Source organism: Caretta caretta, chromosome 5 (assembly GCF_965140235.1).
Source record: "Caretta caretta isolate rCarCar2 chromosome 5, rCarCar1.hap1, whole genome shotgun sequence".
Lineage (NCBI taxonomy): Eukaryota > Metazoa > Chordata > Testudines > Cheloniidae > Caretta > Caretta caretta.
Window position 1 is genome coordinate 25,028,432 of NC_134210.1, and position 15,673 is coordinate 25,044,104.

The following is a 15,673-nucleotide window of genomic DNA, read 5'->3' on the forward strand; positions in this document are numbered from 1 at the left end:
TCCTTAGAAATGGAAGAAAAAGTAGATCAATGGAAAACCATGACTTCAAAGGGAAGTGCTTTTAAAAAAGGATTTTAGGTTGTTTTGGGGTTTTTTTCTTTAAAGGCCCATAAAAAAAGATATAGTATTTCATTTGTTCAGATACACTGATCATTCTTGGTCTAACCACTTTCTGACTTACTGAGAATGATCAGTTGCATGTGGTGGGGAAACTGCCCATCCTTTGTCAAACAAAGATAAATCTCCAGTCACTTTATTGGTGATGTGTGATTTGATAAACAATGGGAGGTGGCTTGACCTGTTGCCAATACGCTAGCTTACTGTCAGTGATTTAAACCTCATTTTATTCCATTCTTGTTACTTCAGGATCTCTTTTCTCTTTTGAGCAACTATCGCAGTTTTGATTAAGTAACCTATTTCTCAACAGCAGATGAAAGAGCACAGTTAGCACCAAGATGACTGCATGCTCAGATCAAGTCAGTAGAACTGTTTAAAGTTAATGAAAGAACCCTTGCTCCTCCCCCAATGAAAGGGCTGGATTTCATTTTTTATGTGAACAAATGAAAGCTAGTGTCTGACTCTAACTGGCCTCTTCTATTTAATGTATTTTAGCATCATCATTGTAAAGTTTTAATGGGAAAGGGGAATAAGCAGTATACGGTTTATATAGGTATAAGGCGCAACAGAGAATACAACAATGGATTAAAATTTCTTGTAAAATGGTCACAGATTATTTGTTTGAGTAGCAGCCGTGTTAGTCTGTATCTGCAAAAAGAAAAGGAGGACTTGTGGCACCTTAGAGACTAACAAATTTATTTGAGCATACGCTTTCATGAGCTACAGCACTGAATGCATCCAATGAAGTGGGCTGTAGCTCACGAAAGCGTATGCTCAAATAAATTTGTTGGTCTCTAAGGTGCCACAAATCCTCCTTTTCTTTTTACAGATTATTTGGTTTGCCTGATTTGATTTCCACCCTAAAAATTGTTGCTCGTTTGCATTTAATAGAGTGACTGCCTCATCTGTGGCAAGTGTTTAGTCTGTTACTGAAAATGTTAAATGTCAGCCATTGTAGTCAAACAAAAAAAAAAAGGGAAAGGGAACACAATGGCCAGGTTAAACTGGGAAAATAGGATTTCTGATGTAACCATTAAATGTTGAGGTGTAAATTATAAACTATTTCCTTGGTATAAATTTGTTGTGATAATTTCTCTGCATTCCATTTTGTTGACAATCACTCCCAGAGTTGCCGTTCAGATCTGGCGTGTTATAAAGTTAATGTACATAGCACCTTTCAGCAGAGAGTTCACAAGCTCCTTGAAATGGCTTAACACAGAAATACTTCAGTGGAACATAGAGTATAAGATTTTCAGTAAAAACAAATTATGAATTTGGACCTCTCCCAAAACATTTATCTTTTGAGGATGTTTTCCCATATGACCACATTCCCTCTAAACTCTGCCTTTCGTACAAACTCCTCCATCATACTTCTCACTCAAGAAAAGAAATGGAATGGTCGTTTGTTTTCCGAGGCTTTCTTATAAAGTCCTGCATGATCTGGTGATGGTTGGGTTGGCTGTGGCACAGTCATTCATCTAGCCAGTCTCAAAGGCTATGTCTACACTACAGAGTTAAGTCACTGCGACGATCAGTAACCACTATAATTACATCACGCGTGCATGTTCACACAACGCTCTTTCTGTCGGTGCAGTGCGTCCACAGTTGTTGCTCTAGCATCGACAGTGAGAGGAGTGCACTGTGAGTAGCTATCCCACAGTCCAACTCCCCACCTTCTGCAGCTAGGAGTTGTGGGAAGGCGGAGTGGATCGCAGTGCATCAGAGGTGCGGGCTCAATGTCCCATGATGCATTTTTTTTTGCCCATCATTCCATGGGCTTCCGACTATGTTTTGTGCCATGTTTCAATGGCCCCTGTTTATTGTGCTCCTGCCATCTCTGCCTGAAAGGATGGATCCTGCACTGCTCTCTACTGCTGTGGTCAGTGTTACGAACACAATGTGGCTAATCATGTAGTATATCATGAGCTCTGAACAGGAATCTGTGGTGCCTGCCCTGCTTTGTGCCATGGAAAGAAACAACACCGGTTTTACTTTTGGTATTTGTGAAGCAGCTTCACATGGTGGACTGTCGCTGTTGGGCTCAGGAAACGAGCACTGAGTGGTGGGATCGCATCGTTATGCAGGTCTGAGATGACGAGCAGTGGCTGCAGAACTTTTGGCAGGGGAAAGCCACCTTTCTGGAACAATGTGCAGAGCTCTCCCCAGCATTGTAGTGCAAGGACACCAAAATGAGAGCTGCCCTGGTACACCTGCATCAGCTCCTTGATCTTCACAGTTTATTAGTTACCTTAATGTTAAGACTTCATTTGTATTTTAAAACTTGTATTTACTCTTTAACAGAGTATTCCTGGCTAAACTATTTCAGCAGTTACACAGTCTACCAAGTTGATTATCTAAACAATCCCAGTAATGAAGCATATCTTCTCAGTGACTCAGCACTAAATGTAATGTTTTTTTTATTAATGTGATATGTAATACAAACATAGGAGCAAATGGGCTTTGCTCAGGGGAACCATGCAGGAGTTGGGGGAAGAGAGGAGGTAACCTCTCAGGCTAGACAGCAGTACAGTAGCTGCTATCCGATTATATTAGTAATAGCTGCACTGGTGGTCTCCTTCTGAGTGATCCCTTTGGCTAATGGATCTGCATAGTTGCAAGCTCCACATTTCCTTTGCTGACTATTGAAGGTATTGCAAAACACTTTGCTTTGGGTTTTGAAGGCCAGTTCCATCCTTGCTTGTAACTACAGTAGAACCTCACAGTTACAAACACCATGGGAATGAAGGTTGTTTGTAACTCTGAAATGTTCATAACTCTGAACTAAATATTAGTAGTTCTTTCAAAAGTTCACAGCTGAACATTGACTTAATACAGCTTTGAAACTTCACTATGCAGAAGAAAAATGCTGCTCTGTCTTTATTTATTTATTTTAGTAGTTCTCATTTAACACACTACTGTATTTGCTTTTTTTTTTGTTCTGGTTTGTTTTTGTCTCTGCTGCTGCCTGATTGTGAACTTCCGGTTCCAAATGAGATTTGTGGTTGACTGACTGGTCAGTTCGTAACTCTGGTGTTTGTAACTCTGAGGTTCTATTGTACTCCTGAAGTAGATGAGGTTGAATGGGTATAACTGGGGACATAATTTGGCAACTTGATGATCAAACCCAGCTGTAACCTATATTTGAGGATTTCTGATCCAGGGATGGAATTTCAGTCATAACTTTTTGATATTTTTTTCTTGCTTTTTGTGGATTTGTCAAATCCTTAAATAGCTAACTTGGAAGACATTAGAAAGACGGTGTGACTGTGGAGATAGGTGATCAGTGTAGTACAGCACAACCTCTCATCTGAAGATAAAGGGAAGGTGAAAATGGGTGAGGAGGGACACTGTTTCATTTGGAAAGTTAAGGTTTAAGCTAAACAGATGCTACTGGGGTCAAAGGCCTGCAATGTGCAAGCTCTGCAGGAAAGAGGCCGCAGCACTCAAATCCTACAGGCATAAAGGCTTAATGATTTTGAGTGCATAATGCTGGGTTTTTTTTCTTTTTGAGAATTCTGGATAACTGGGGTGGGAATAATCTGGGTTCCAGAGGTTTTGTGTTGAATGTAGTGTTATAGTAAGAAAACCCTATACTGATAATATACTGGTTTCAGAGTAGCAGCCGTGTTAGTCTGTATCCACAAAAAGAAAAGGAGTACTTGTGGCACCTTAGAGACTAACAAATTTATTTGAGCATAAGCTTTCATGAGCTACAGCTCACTTCATTGGCTGCATGCAGTGGAAAATACAGTGGGGAGATTTTATAGACACAGAGAACATGAAACAATGGGTGTTACCATCACTCTTGTTACAGTGTGTATGGTAACACCCATTGTTTCATGTTCTCTGTGTCTATAAAATCTCCCCACTGTATTTTCCACTGCATGTAGCCGATGAAGTGAGCTGTAGCTCATGAAAGCTGTCAAGGTTCCTCCCCCACTCTGAACTCTAGGGTACAGATGTGGGGACCTGCATGAAAAAAACCCCCCAAGCTTATCTTTACCAGCTTAGGTCAAAACTTCCCCAAGGTACAAAATATTACACCCGTTATCCTTGGAATGGCCGCTACCACCACCAAACTAATACTGGTTACTGGGGAAGAGCTGTTTGGATGCGTCTTTCCCCCCAAAATACTTCCCAAAACCTTGCACCCCACTTCCTGGACAAGGTTTGGTAAAAAGCCTCACCAATTTGCCTAGGTGACTACAGACCCAGACCCTTGGATCTTAAGAACAATGAACAATCCTCCCAACACTTGCACCCCCCCTTTCCTGGGAAATGTTGGATAAAAAGCCTCACCAATTTGCATAGGTGACCACAGACCCAAACCCTTGGATCTGAGAACAATGAAAAAGCATTCAGTTTTTACAAGAAGACTTTTAATAAAAAATAGAAGTAAATAGAAATAAAGAAATCCCCCCTGTAAAATCAGGATGGTAGATATCTTACAGGGTAATTAGATTCAAAAACATAGAGAACCCCTCTAGGCAAAACCTTAAGTTACAAAAAAGATACACAGACAGAAATAGTTATTCTATTCAGCACAATTCTTTTCTCAGCCATTTAAAGAAATCATAATCTAACACATACCTAGCTAGATGACTTACTAAAAGTTCTAAGACTCCATTCCTGTTCTGTCTCTGGCAAGAGCAGCATACAGACAGACACAGACCCTTTGTTTCTCTCCCTCCTCCCAGCTTTTGAAAGTATCTTGTCTCCTCATTGGTCATTTTGGTCAGGTGCCAGCGAGGTTACCTTTAGCTTCTTAACCCTTTACAGGTGAGAGGAGCTTTCCCCTGGCCAGGAGGGATTTCAAAGGGGTTTACCCTTCCCTTTATATTTATGACAAAAGCTTATGCTCAAATAGATTTTAGTCTCTAAGGTGCCACAAGTACTCCTTTTCTTTTTTTGATAATATACTGTTACCCCTTTTGGATTGAGTGGTTATATTCCTCCCCCCTCCCCGCCGCCGCTGCCGCCGCCGCCAAGGTTTTGCAGGTTTCTGTGAAGAGAAATTGATGGTGTCTGGTAGTATTGACACAGTCCTGTCTGTTTATTTACAAAAAACGTACAACCCTGTTTCCCTGAACATAGTTGGAATCAAACAGCAGGAGGCAGTTTCTTTAGTCACAGTTTCAAGCCTCTTCCAAGGTAGCACTTTACCCAAAAGCTCTCTTAGCTTTTCTCTGTGGCTTCCGTGCTGCCTTCTCTGTGTGCTTCTGTGGTGGTTCCCTTGCTTCTCTCTCACAGACACAGCTGCAATCAAATCAATCCCTAGTTATCAGACTCCTGGGAAACCCCTTTGTCTACATGGTTCAGCCACTGCCCACATGTGGTCTGATCCTTGGGCAGTGGTTTTCCATTGTTTCAACTATTGCTAAAGAAAGCGGCATGTAATCGTTCCATCATTTAGCCTGAATGCAAGGCAGCTATCATGCCCAACAGTTTCAGTGAAGCGGTGGGATTGCTCAACCCTCAGCATAACAAGACAAGAAAATCTTAAATAGAAGAATTAAAGTTTTGTCTAAAAATTCTAAAACTTTCCATTTTACCCAGAACATAGACTTTATAGGCTTCGTATCCATGTTATTTTGTCTCCTGGTATGTAATGCCTAATTTTTTAGTATCCAGTTCAGTTTTACTATAATATTATGTTGGAGGTGTGTCTAAAAGAAAAATGCATTGGAAATTTAAAAAATAGTCTGAGAAAAGCCTAGATAGAAGGTTGAATCTGTTTCATTAAGCTGAAATGCACACTTGATCTGCTCAGGCATTCAGAGGTACACAAACCGTTATCACAGTACAGAATGTTAAGTGTGTTTAAAAGGAAGCTGCTGGTAGCTGGTTGGCACACTGCCTGAAGAAGAGAGTGATTTGTTCTTGCACCAAAATACACGCACAGGCTTTTTCAGGCTCTGATCCTGCAAACTTAAGTTTACTTTATAAACTCACGCTGCTAAGTTTTTTGTGCAGCTTCATGCCTTTCAAATTATTCCATTTGCCAATCTGCATATTCATACATTTGCTTTTAGCCATAAACATTGCTTAAAAAAATTCCTGTACATATGTTGCTGCAGAAAGGGGTTAGATTAACAGTACTACTGGAGAATGAAGTCCTCTGTATTGACAGCACAGCCACAGCAGGGCAAGCTTTCCCACAGACCCCAACCTGTCAATGTGTTTTAACCTCCTGGAAGATCTCATTCAAATTACTTAATGTGCTAACTTGTATATTTTCAAATAACTTGCATATAAGCATAAATTTAAGCTTACGGTCAACGTGCCTTACCTTGAGCACTGGCTGTGATTGGTCATGGAGGTGCCAAAAACTCGGTAGGTGAGTGTTGAGGGTGGCTGAAAGGGTAGTTAGGTAGGTGGGAACTAGGTGAACTAGGGTTCACCTTTTCAAAATGCAAAAATGGGGCACATGCAGGACAATCTTATTTAGCAAATCATAAATTTTCCATTGACACCTTTCATGATATACTTTGTACAAGATTTGTTGCAATTGTCTAACAGTGCCAATATTAATGATATTTGTGGTCATATTTCAGTCATACAGCATCACATCCTCTTCCCCCTGTATACATGTTTATACCAGTCACAGCACTAGTGCTGCTCAACCCCAGTCCACTGATGGAGAATTTTTTGCTAACTACAAATCAGTGCCAGCACAATTCTCCGCCACCCTTTTTGAGAACAGGGTGTTTTTCTTTTTGTTTTTTGTTTTTTTGTTAGTGAGAATGTGGATATGTGGCTCCAATCCGTTCCTTCTGGGAGAACTGAGGAATTAAGAATTACTCCCTGATTCAAAACATTTTAAATCAAAAGGAGCCTCTCTATTGACTCTAATGGATATTGGGTCAGGCCTTTCTCTTTTGTCCTGAGGGCTCATATACAGGGTTCCCCCCAGGATTCCATCTTGCTATCCTTCCTGTTCAGTGTTTATAGGGGAGTCCATGAGCCTATGACTTCATCAGGGCGCTGACACCCATTCTTACATTACCATCTCTTCCTGCCCGCTAGTGTAGCGGAATCACTTGCCTGGTATCTAATGGAGATTTTTGGGTATAGATGAGGGCTAGCTGGATAAAACTCAACGCAGAAAGGAATGGGAGCACTCAGAGTGAGTGAAATACCGTGCGGGGGAAAAGGTAGAAACTGTATGTGCACCCTGGAGTGAGGGTGCTGGGTTTGCCTCCCAGTTGTTGCAAAAGTTATTGGATCCCTGACTGCTTCTAAATACCTGGGCAGTGACAGTTATCAAAAGTGCTTTCTGTTTCCTTGCAGGTAGGCGTCTCCGTGGTCATTGATTGGGTTACTACAATGCCCTCAGGCTAAGCCTTCAAGAGATTCAGAAATTGTACCTAGTGGAAAATGTCTTGGCCTCTGTTCAGAGACCTGTATTTCATGATCTGTCTTGGGTACCAGTTGATGACTGGATCCTGGCTACATGAAGTACTCAGTTCTTACAGTCCACACGCTTCAATGCAAGTCGGCTAGCAGCAGTGTTCTACACTGAGGGCCTTTACTTCAAAATTATCCGCCTCACTCACCTATTAGTCTGCCAGATCCCAGGTATGGTGACCGTCAGGGCATGCTGCTGGACTTCTCTTCTCCCAGGCTTTACGGGAGGCAGTGGATAGACTGAGCAAAGAGATGGATTGTGGGGTGGAGTTCATTCTTAAGCTAGAGGTCTTGAGGATTTTCATGGTGTTTTTCTGTTTATTCTTAAGCATATTAGTGATTTTAAATACAATGGTGAGGAAAAATAAATAAAAGTACCAAATTGTCTAAAGTATACTTTATAGGTATCTAGTTTCTCTTTTAGGTGACAACTGTAGCATAGTATAAGGTTACCATCTGTCACTTCATTTTGCTAATATGCTGGTGTCTCTCAGAGATTCATATAATTTTCATTACATTTAAATGAATATAACTTTTGATCCAGTTTAAAAACATAACAGGCCTTGTATCCTAACTATAACTTCAATGAGTTCATTGCTGCTTGAGTATAGAGAAGGGACTACTTTCTAAACAGTAATTTAAAAGGGGTTAGTTAGCCTTTTAAAGTAGAATGCACCTGTTGTACACTATTAGTTAATGTGTTAAGTGATCTTAAATATATGTGTCAAAAATATGGTTATACTTTCATTTAAAAAAATCTTAAAATCATATAATTGGCCGAATTAATTCAAGCTGATTAGTGTAGTGGCCCATTCTCCATGACTCAGGATTGCTAAAACTAGGAATAGCTTCAGTGGTGAGAAGAGGAGGTATTAAATAGTTTGAGAAGCTGTTTTCACTGTGCTCATTCTGCTATATCCAAATATAGATCTTGCTGCTCTACCTCCACCATCTACTTCCTTCCCCTCAAAGGAAAAATTACCCTTTCTTTTTTAAATAGTCAGTATGTCAGTAACCTTGTAGTCTTGATATTCATGTCCGATTAACAAAGATAAGTTTTCTCCCTGAGAGAGAGAGAGCATTAATTAACTTGTCCAAGTTCAAGACTGTTTAATTTTTAGGTAGAGTAGAATCACCTTAGCAGCTTCACGTGTTAATAGGAGCTATCAGGTGAACAATGCAACCCTTCTCCAATCTCAGTTGTATAATATATGTGCATAAATTGTGTTATGAAAAAAAAGGTTGAAAACTGAGTATTACAAGATAAAGTACTGCCCCTCTCCTTTTTAAAAGAGTAATTCTGTACTGTACAATGTTTTGTTGTTAAAATAAGCTTGGCACCATTGTACAGAATAAGAGCTGGATTCAAAACACTTCATGCTTTACAAGTTTAAGGTCTGTAAATCTTCATGCACATCTTTCACACTAGATGAATATCGGCACATAATTTTAGGACCCAGCTATATTGAAATCGGGTCTGAAATTTTAATGAGGCATGTGACTGTGAACATGGGATCAGTGCCTCTTGCATACAGTGATCTTAGTGTCACTACCACACTAGGGAGAAATTAAAAAACTGAAATCAGGATTAAAATAAACTGTGTATGGCGTTGGGGTTCTAGCGTGGTGACTTGCATATGACAGAATACTGCCAAACTAATCGTTGGCATATAATCAAACAACGTTTCAATTTTAGTTACTTGCTATAGGTTAATATTTAAATCCCCTCTTTAACTGGTTCTGCAGGATTTGATTATATTCTAAACTATTGAGCAGCCCTGTAGTTATATCAAGGTTCATGCTGCCAAGGATTTTCAGTAACAGTCTTAATCTTAATCTTTTTCCTGTAGCTTAATCTCCAATATTTGAGAACTAGAACTGGTCATTTCAGGACATGAAACGTGCTTAAAGATTAGGTCCTTTCATCTTCCTTTTGTGCAAATGTAGGTTAGTGTTTCATGTTGCCAAGTTTAAAGGGGCACTGTCAATTTTAAAATCTACTCCATTTCAAAAAAATTAATGAAATACTTGCAGGTGTTGCTTCTGCCTTGGAATTCGAATGCTAGTTTTTGTAACTTTACCATCACACTTTCCAATTCTAAAAAATATTTTTTTTCTCCCTGTTTTGTAAAAAAAAAATCCATAAGAGTAAGTTAACCCAGTAAACTAGTTGTACACAAATTGCAGTCAAACACACAGGGTAAACAAACTGAAAAACAGAGAAATCTTGCAGTAATCTTAGGTGATGGATTTTTTTAACTACTATTACAGGTAAGACAGAAAAGTAACTTTTAGGTGGAGAGTCCTTTTAGTTATCCTTTAAAATTTTTTTGACAAGCTTCATTTTATTCTGTTTGCAAGAGAGAATCAAAATTTGCTGGTATAACTAATGCTTTAGATTCTACAATAGCGTATGCCACAGCTGTGCTCCATATTAAGAATATAATATGCTGGACTAGCCATCTCACTTGCACTCCACAGGCTGCCAGTGCGCTTTCCTCCTTTGTCTGCTTGCCACTTCCCTTTGACACCACTGCTGTTCCTGGCTCCCCTCGTTCCAGACTCAGTCCCTTCACGTGCTGTCTGTCTGCTTGCCCGTCCTAATTGCTCACTCTGCTTGGAGTTTTTCAACTCCCAGTAACTTGTAGGTTATCTTCAGACCTGATGCTTCTGTTCCCATAAGAAATTACTTTAACTGTATTTTTGAAGACTTTGACTGAAGTATGTATGCATGTGTGCAGGCTCATGCTCTTTCTGACCAGCTTCTACCCATTCCATTTTTCAGGATGTCTTTAGTTGTGCTTTTATACCTAGCATGCACCTAATTTAGATTAGTGAGAACCCTGACTTATTTTGCACATGTGTAAACAGAGAAACATCAATATTTCTGGTCCATTGGGAAAACTAGGCTCCGTGATTGCTTGTCTGTCACTGTGGAGAGTTCCATGCCTAAGAGTTTCATAGGCTGCAGGTTTTCCAAGTGACCCACTAATGTGGATTCAGCACCTATCAAAAAGGCACTGATCTGGTTCTGATGTAGTACCTCCTGAGAGCATTTGTGTTCAAGAGCTAACTGTTTTTGGGAACAACCATAGTCTATTTAAAGAGCCTCCTCACTGGATGTGTAATGTTAGTGTAAAAAAAAAAAAAAGGCTTTGACTTCTGTGGAAACAGAAGACTCTCTTGCTGGGATTATAGTTTAGTGTTCTTCCTGGTTGTAAGGTGGGGATGTAGAAGGGATTTTGGGGGTAATCAAACAGGTGTGTTTTCCCACTCTCCTCCCCATTGGCCAACTGGATCCATAGTTCAAGTACAGGGAATGAGGTTCTGGTGCTCTGTTTTGTTTTTTAAGTGGTCCTTGTGCTCTAAAATGATCCAGAATGTGCAATCTTCTGTCACTAATCAGAGAAAAGACCCCTCCAGAGAAAGGGGACTAATGGATTGTTTGGTAAAGATTAAAATACTTGGTGGTGTTCTCTTGTCTGCAGCATTCGAAGGTAGGGCTGGAATACCTGTCTGGGTTAGAGGTTTACATGTGGCAGGGGAATAAAAATGCAATACAAGTGGTTATAATCTGCAAAGGGAGATCTCTCCGCCTATTGGTCTGCTGTGCTACTGGGAGCTGCAGAAAACGCTTCTCTTGAAAAGGTTTCTACAGGCACACAGTGGTATGGGGAGGGGGCTTTTGTTTGCTGAATCAGCTAAGGGTATGCCTCCCAGGTAGTCTTGTCTCGTGTATCATGGGATTAAAAAGGTAGCTCCTGGCAACTCCAGCAGAGCTCTAAAACAAAAACAATGAACTAGAGAAGTGAAGAGTTCATGTATGAACCTCATTGAATCTTAATGAGGGGCCAAATGGATTTAGTTCTGCAGTACTGCTTTACAGAGCAACTTTTCTACGCTAGCTCTCTCCTTTAAGTGCTGTGCTGTAGATTGACCGACTGGGATTGACCTAAAAAATTGCAGTGCACTCACTCCTCATCTCACTAGTTTAAAAGAAATCCATCTGATCTGACTTGAGCTATTGCTAGTCCTTGAAATCATGCACCACATGATCCATTTTAAGTTATTCATAGGGGTCTTTATCAAGTGCCAGCTCTTCAGTGTGTGGTTTCTTGCTTGGCTTTTATTTTAACTGTGATAGATGGCAAACGTATGCATAGTCATTCAGCGCAGCATGGAAATATTGCTGGCATTGATTTCTCTTAAATATTTCTTTTACTGCAGACTAACGAGTGGAATAAGAATGACGACCGGCTGCTGCAAGCTGTGGAGAATGGAGATCCAGAGAAAGTGGCTTCACTGCTGGGGAAAAAGGGAGCCAGTGCCACCAAACAGGATAGTGACGGCAAAACTGCGTAAGTCTGCCTACTTTTAAAACTTTTTTTCAGTGTCCTCAAGGGATGAGGAAGACTGAGACCATTCGCTGGGAGCACGTTCCATTTGCAAATTGGCCTTAGTAGCTGCAACTACAAAATAATGATCAGCCTGAAAATGGTCCCTCTTTCCCTTCGTCCTAATGCATTACAGGTTAAACAATTTTTTTCTGTTCCAGAGCTGTATTTACAGTTTGTACTTAAAATATCTATTTAGAATTTCAGGCCATTTGGTGACATGGGTCTAGATTGCTGGGCTCATTGGCAGCTCCCTCGGGAAGAGACTTTTGGCACTTTGGGATGGCCACATTCCATGGTGCAAGCTCCAAACAGGCAGAATGGTATTTCATTAAACCTTTGGGGCTACTTTCCCCCATGCAGGTTTGGTTTAGTTACACTGCAAAACTGAAATGGTAGTTGCTTTAATGGGTGCTTTAATGCTTTGAATCCATAATATTGTAACAGGGATTTAAGCCTTACAGAACCTAAAGCACTGGGCTTCCCATTGTGATTGGTGTTCGAGAACAGCGCCTGTGCAGAAGAGCTCTTCATCTCTTTGGAAAAGTGAAAGTAGCATTTACTCCCCTCTTCCCTACCCCTTTTTCCTTTTTCTCCTCTTGTGAAAACTTCCTAACTTGCTTACGGGAGCGCAGGGGATTACAGTCTGTCCCTCAGACCTTTCCTTTTGATATCATATAGAAAACATGAACAAATGAGGAAATCGCTCACAGCCTGGCATCCCATGAGAAAAAAGGCTTTTAAAGATTGCAGGTGGGGGGGGGGGGGGGGGGCGCGGCAATCATCCTGTCTTGGGAGAGGCAACACAAAACCATTTCTACCAAGTTCTACGGTACTACCCTAGGCTGTATTTATGGAGTCATGCTGTGCTTCCCACTTGGTCTGTTTCAGTTTGCCACTTCTATTCTATTTCTGTTCTGCATATGAGGAATATTAAATGATGGCAATGACTCATGATGACTTGAGACTTTCTTACCATAGAAGTCTGTGTGTTCTAGTTTCTTCAAGTGGGCGTTTCCATATTTTAATATGGGTTTTACTTGAACTTACATGCACCTTTTTCTTTTTAAACAAATAATTTGAGATAATTCAAAAGATACAACTGAAGTACTTCAACAGCTATTTTCATTAGATATGTCTAATGTCCTCATTTTTACCCAATCGTAAATTAAATAAAACTATAATTTAGAGCCAGTTTCTTTTTTAGAATTAACTCCACTGTATCCGGTATAACCTTTCTTCTACTTAGGGAGTCAAACCGGTATTTATTTTGGTTTTGTTCGGGTTCAGTTGCATTCCGTGTGTTCGGGTTCAGTTCCAGTTCAAGCCACCAAAGAAAACAACAACCGAGTTTGGTTACCACTTTGAACTGGTTCAAATCAAATTTTAATCTCAGTGGACGTAATCTCAAAAAAGAGAGCTGAAACTATTTTGATTTTTTTTAACTTTGCTTGAGTATCTTCCTAGTGTTTCTGTGTTGTCAAATAACGCAGTTATTTTTATGAACAATTTATTTTAGCAAACTAAAATAACATCTTCTAATATTTGCTGTGTTATACTGGACCTCTGGTGAAAGGATACATTTGAGTTTGGGGCAACTGGAGGGAGGAGCTGCCCCAGGGGATGGGGATGGTGAGAGGAGACCTGTCTAAGAGGGAGAAGGGTTGGGGAGCCATTACCTTTTTCCTTGGGCTTGAAGAGTTATTAACTTCTTGGCCCAGGGATCATTTCACCTCTTCTCTCTCCCTGGGGACTGGTGGGAATGGGTGTCTCAGATATTGTTTATCTATTTCCTGGTCCCCTTGCTGCCTCCTGGTGTACAGGCAGCTCCTTGAGGTTTCCCTCTCCCTCCCTCCTCTTGTGCGTTGACCTCCTTCTAGTCTCATTCTCTTCTCATTATACGGAGGCAGGCCTTCCTGGTGGCAATCACATGCCCATTTGTTACTTTGTTGTCTCGTTTAGTAATGAAAATAAGATCACTGTAGATTTATTTTAAAAAAAAATTGAAGCTTAAAAATTGCTGAACCTTTGTTTTAAGTGGTAACCCAAATTTTTTTCTCTTCAGGTTCAGTAGATAGAACACATTTATGGTTCAGGTTCAGTTCTGGTTCAAATAAAATACCAGCTCAATCTGGTTCTGGTTCAACTGCCTGACTCTACTGAGGGTTTTTGTAGATTTCAAATATAGTATGAATTGGTTTCTGACACTGTTTTCTTTCCCAGCCCTGGAGGGATACCCTGCAAGCTGTCACGTTTAGTATCCGGGAAGACGCTTGCTATCCTATACTAACACTGAAACAGCTATGTGATCCTAAATGAATGGAACAAATCTAGACTGGTGATTTAAAGATCTGTGTTCTCTGTAGTTCAGTGTGTCCGCTTACCTAGCACTTGATTTAAAGTATTCATGCAGTGGTGTCAGTGAAAATGAGTGTGTCGGAACAAAGGCAAGTCCATTTATATGGCTCCAGTTATGCCTTGTGCAGGACCCTGCTTTCAATCCTCGTTTCCCATTAAATGTAGTGAGGAGTTTAGCAGACATGCGCAAGTTGTCTTAGTGCTGACCCAATGGATAGCAACTCTGACAAATGAAAAACTGAGAAGCTGATCTGGAGAAGTGCACCATGTCATTAATACTGTACCTTGGTGTGGCCTTTTGTTCTTGGACTATGGCTCATTAGTTCGTGTTTGACGTAATTTTGAAACTGTTTTAAAAAGCCTTTTAAAAAATGTGAGATATACGCAATATATTCTTTTAGCATGGAAAATATGTCGTAGTGGAATAAGTGAAAACATGGGCGGGGGGGGGGGAGTTGCTCTTTAATATTGTATTCAGTATGTGCATTTTTTCTGGCTTTCTTTTAAGATTTATTTGAAGCCTGCTTTTTCAAGCCATCGTATTCAGTGCTTCACATTCTGTAAAGTTTAAAGGCCGGTAAGTTTTCAACTTAAAGCAGACCCCAGAATTCTGGCTGCCCTTACAGCACCAGTTTGTGCCTCAGCAGCCATTTTTAACTTGCTCTGTCTTCTTAAAATTTAGCAGAGCAAGGAAGAAAATCTGGATTATTAAATAGGGCCCACTTTAGCTCACTCATTAGAAAGTGCATTAAAAGTGGGAGGAGACCTAAAATGGCTGTTGAAACAGCAGCTCTCCATTTTGGGGAAAGGGGCAGTTTAAAATTTTTCTTTTCTGATCCTTCATTTCCCACATATCTACTAACTTTTCACCACCGCTTTAACTTAATGGAAATGAGGGTTTTATAATCCTTATGAGGATAAACACTGCCTGGGTGTATCAGCAGAAAGGCCAACAGGGCCAGTTGGAATGTGTCCTTGGACAGTAGGGGATCACAGCTATGCTCCAATTCCACGTTGTGCATTAGTTGCATTCTAGCAGCGGGTCTGAGAGATTCAGACTATTTGGATGCATGATTTATTGATCCCTGTGAGTTTATACTGATGTACTAAGTAGTTTACATAATTAGGCTGAAGGTGATGATTCAGAAGAACATAATGGATTAAATTATGTAACAAATTACATGAGGGGATTAAACACTTCATTATGATGGAATGTGCATTAGAGTGTAACATTATGAAGTATCCTGTTTTGCATTACAGATTTGGTTGGCCTAGTGCATTATTTTTTTCCCTTAAGATGTTCCTTTCTTCGCCCCAATCTCCTATTCCTGTTAAGATCTTTTGTCTTTGTCCTTTTTTCATTAATGGGTCCTAGAGAACAGGAAGAGAAATCATTC

The 15,673-nt window shown here is 40.3% G+C and overlaps 1 protein-coding gene across 9 annotated transcripts in view; it reads left to right on the top strand.

Moving 5' to 3' along the window:
• The window catches only part of RAI14 (retinoic acid induced 14), a 135,095-nt gene that overhangs the window by 57,622 nt on the left and 61,800 nt on the right, over window positions 1–15,673 (top strand). For all 9 annotated transcript variants that reach the window (XM_048850651.2, XM_048850649.2, XM_075128417.1 and 6 more), the window contains exon 3: window positions 11,752–11,882. In XM_048850651.2, the coding sequence (XP_048706608.2) occupies window positions 11,752–11,882 (131 nt within the window). The remainder of the gene's footprint in view (window positions 1–11,751; window positions 11,883–15,673) is intronic.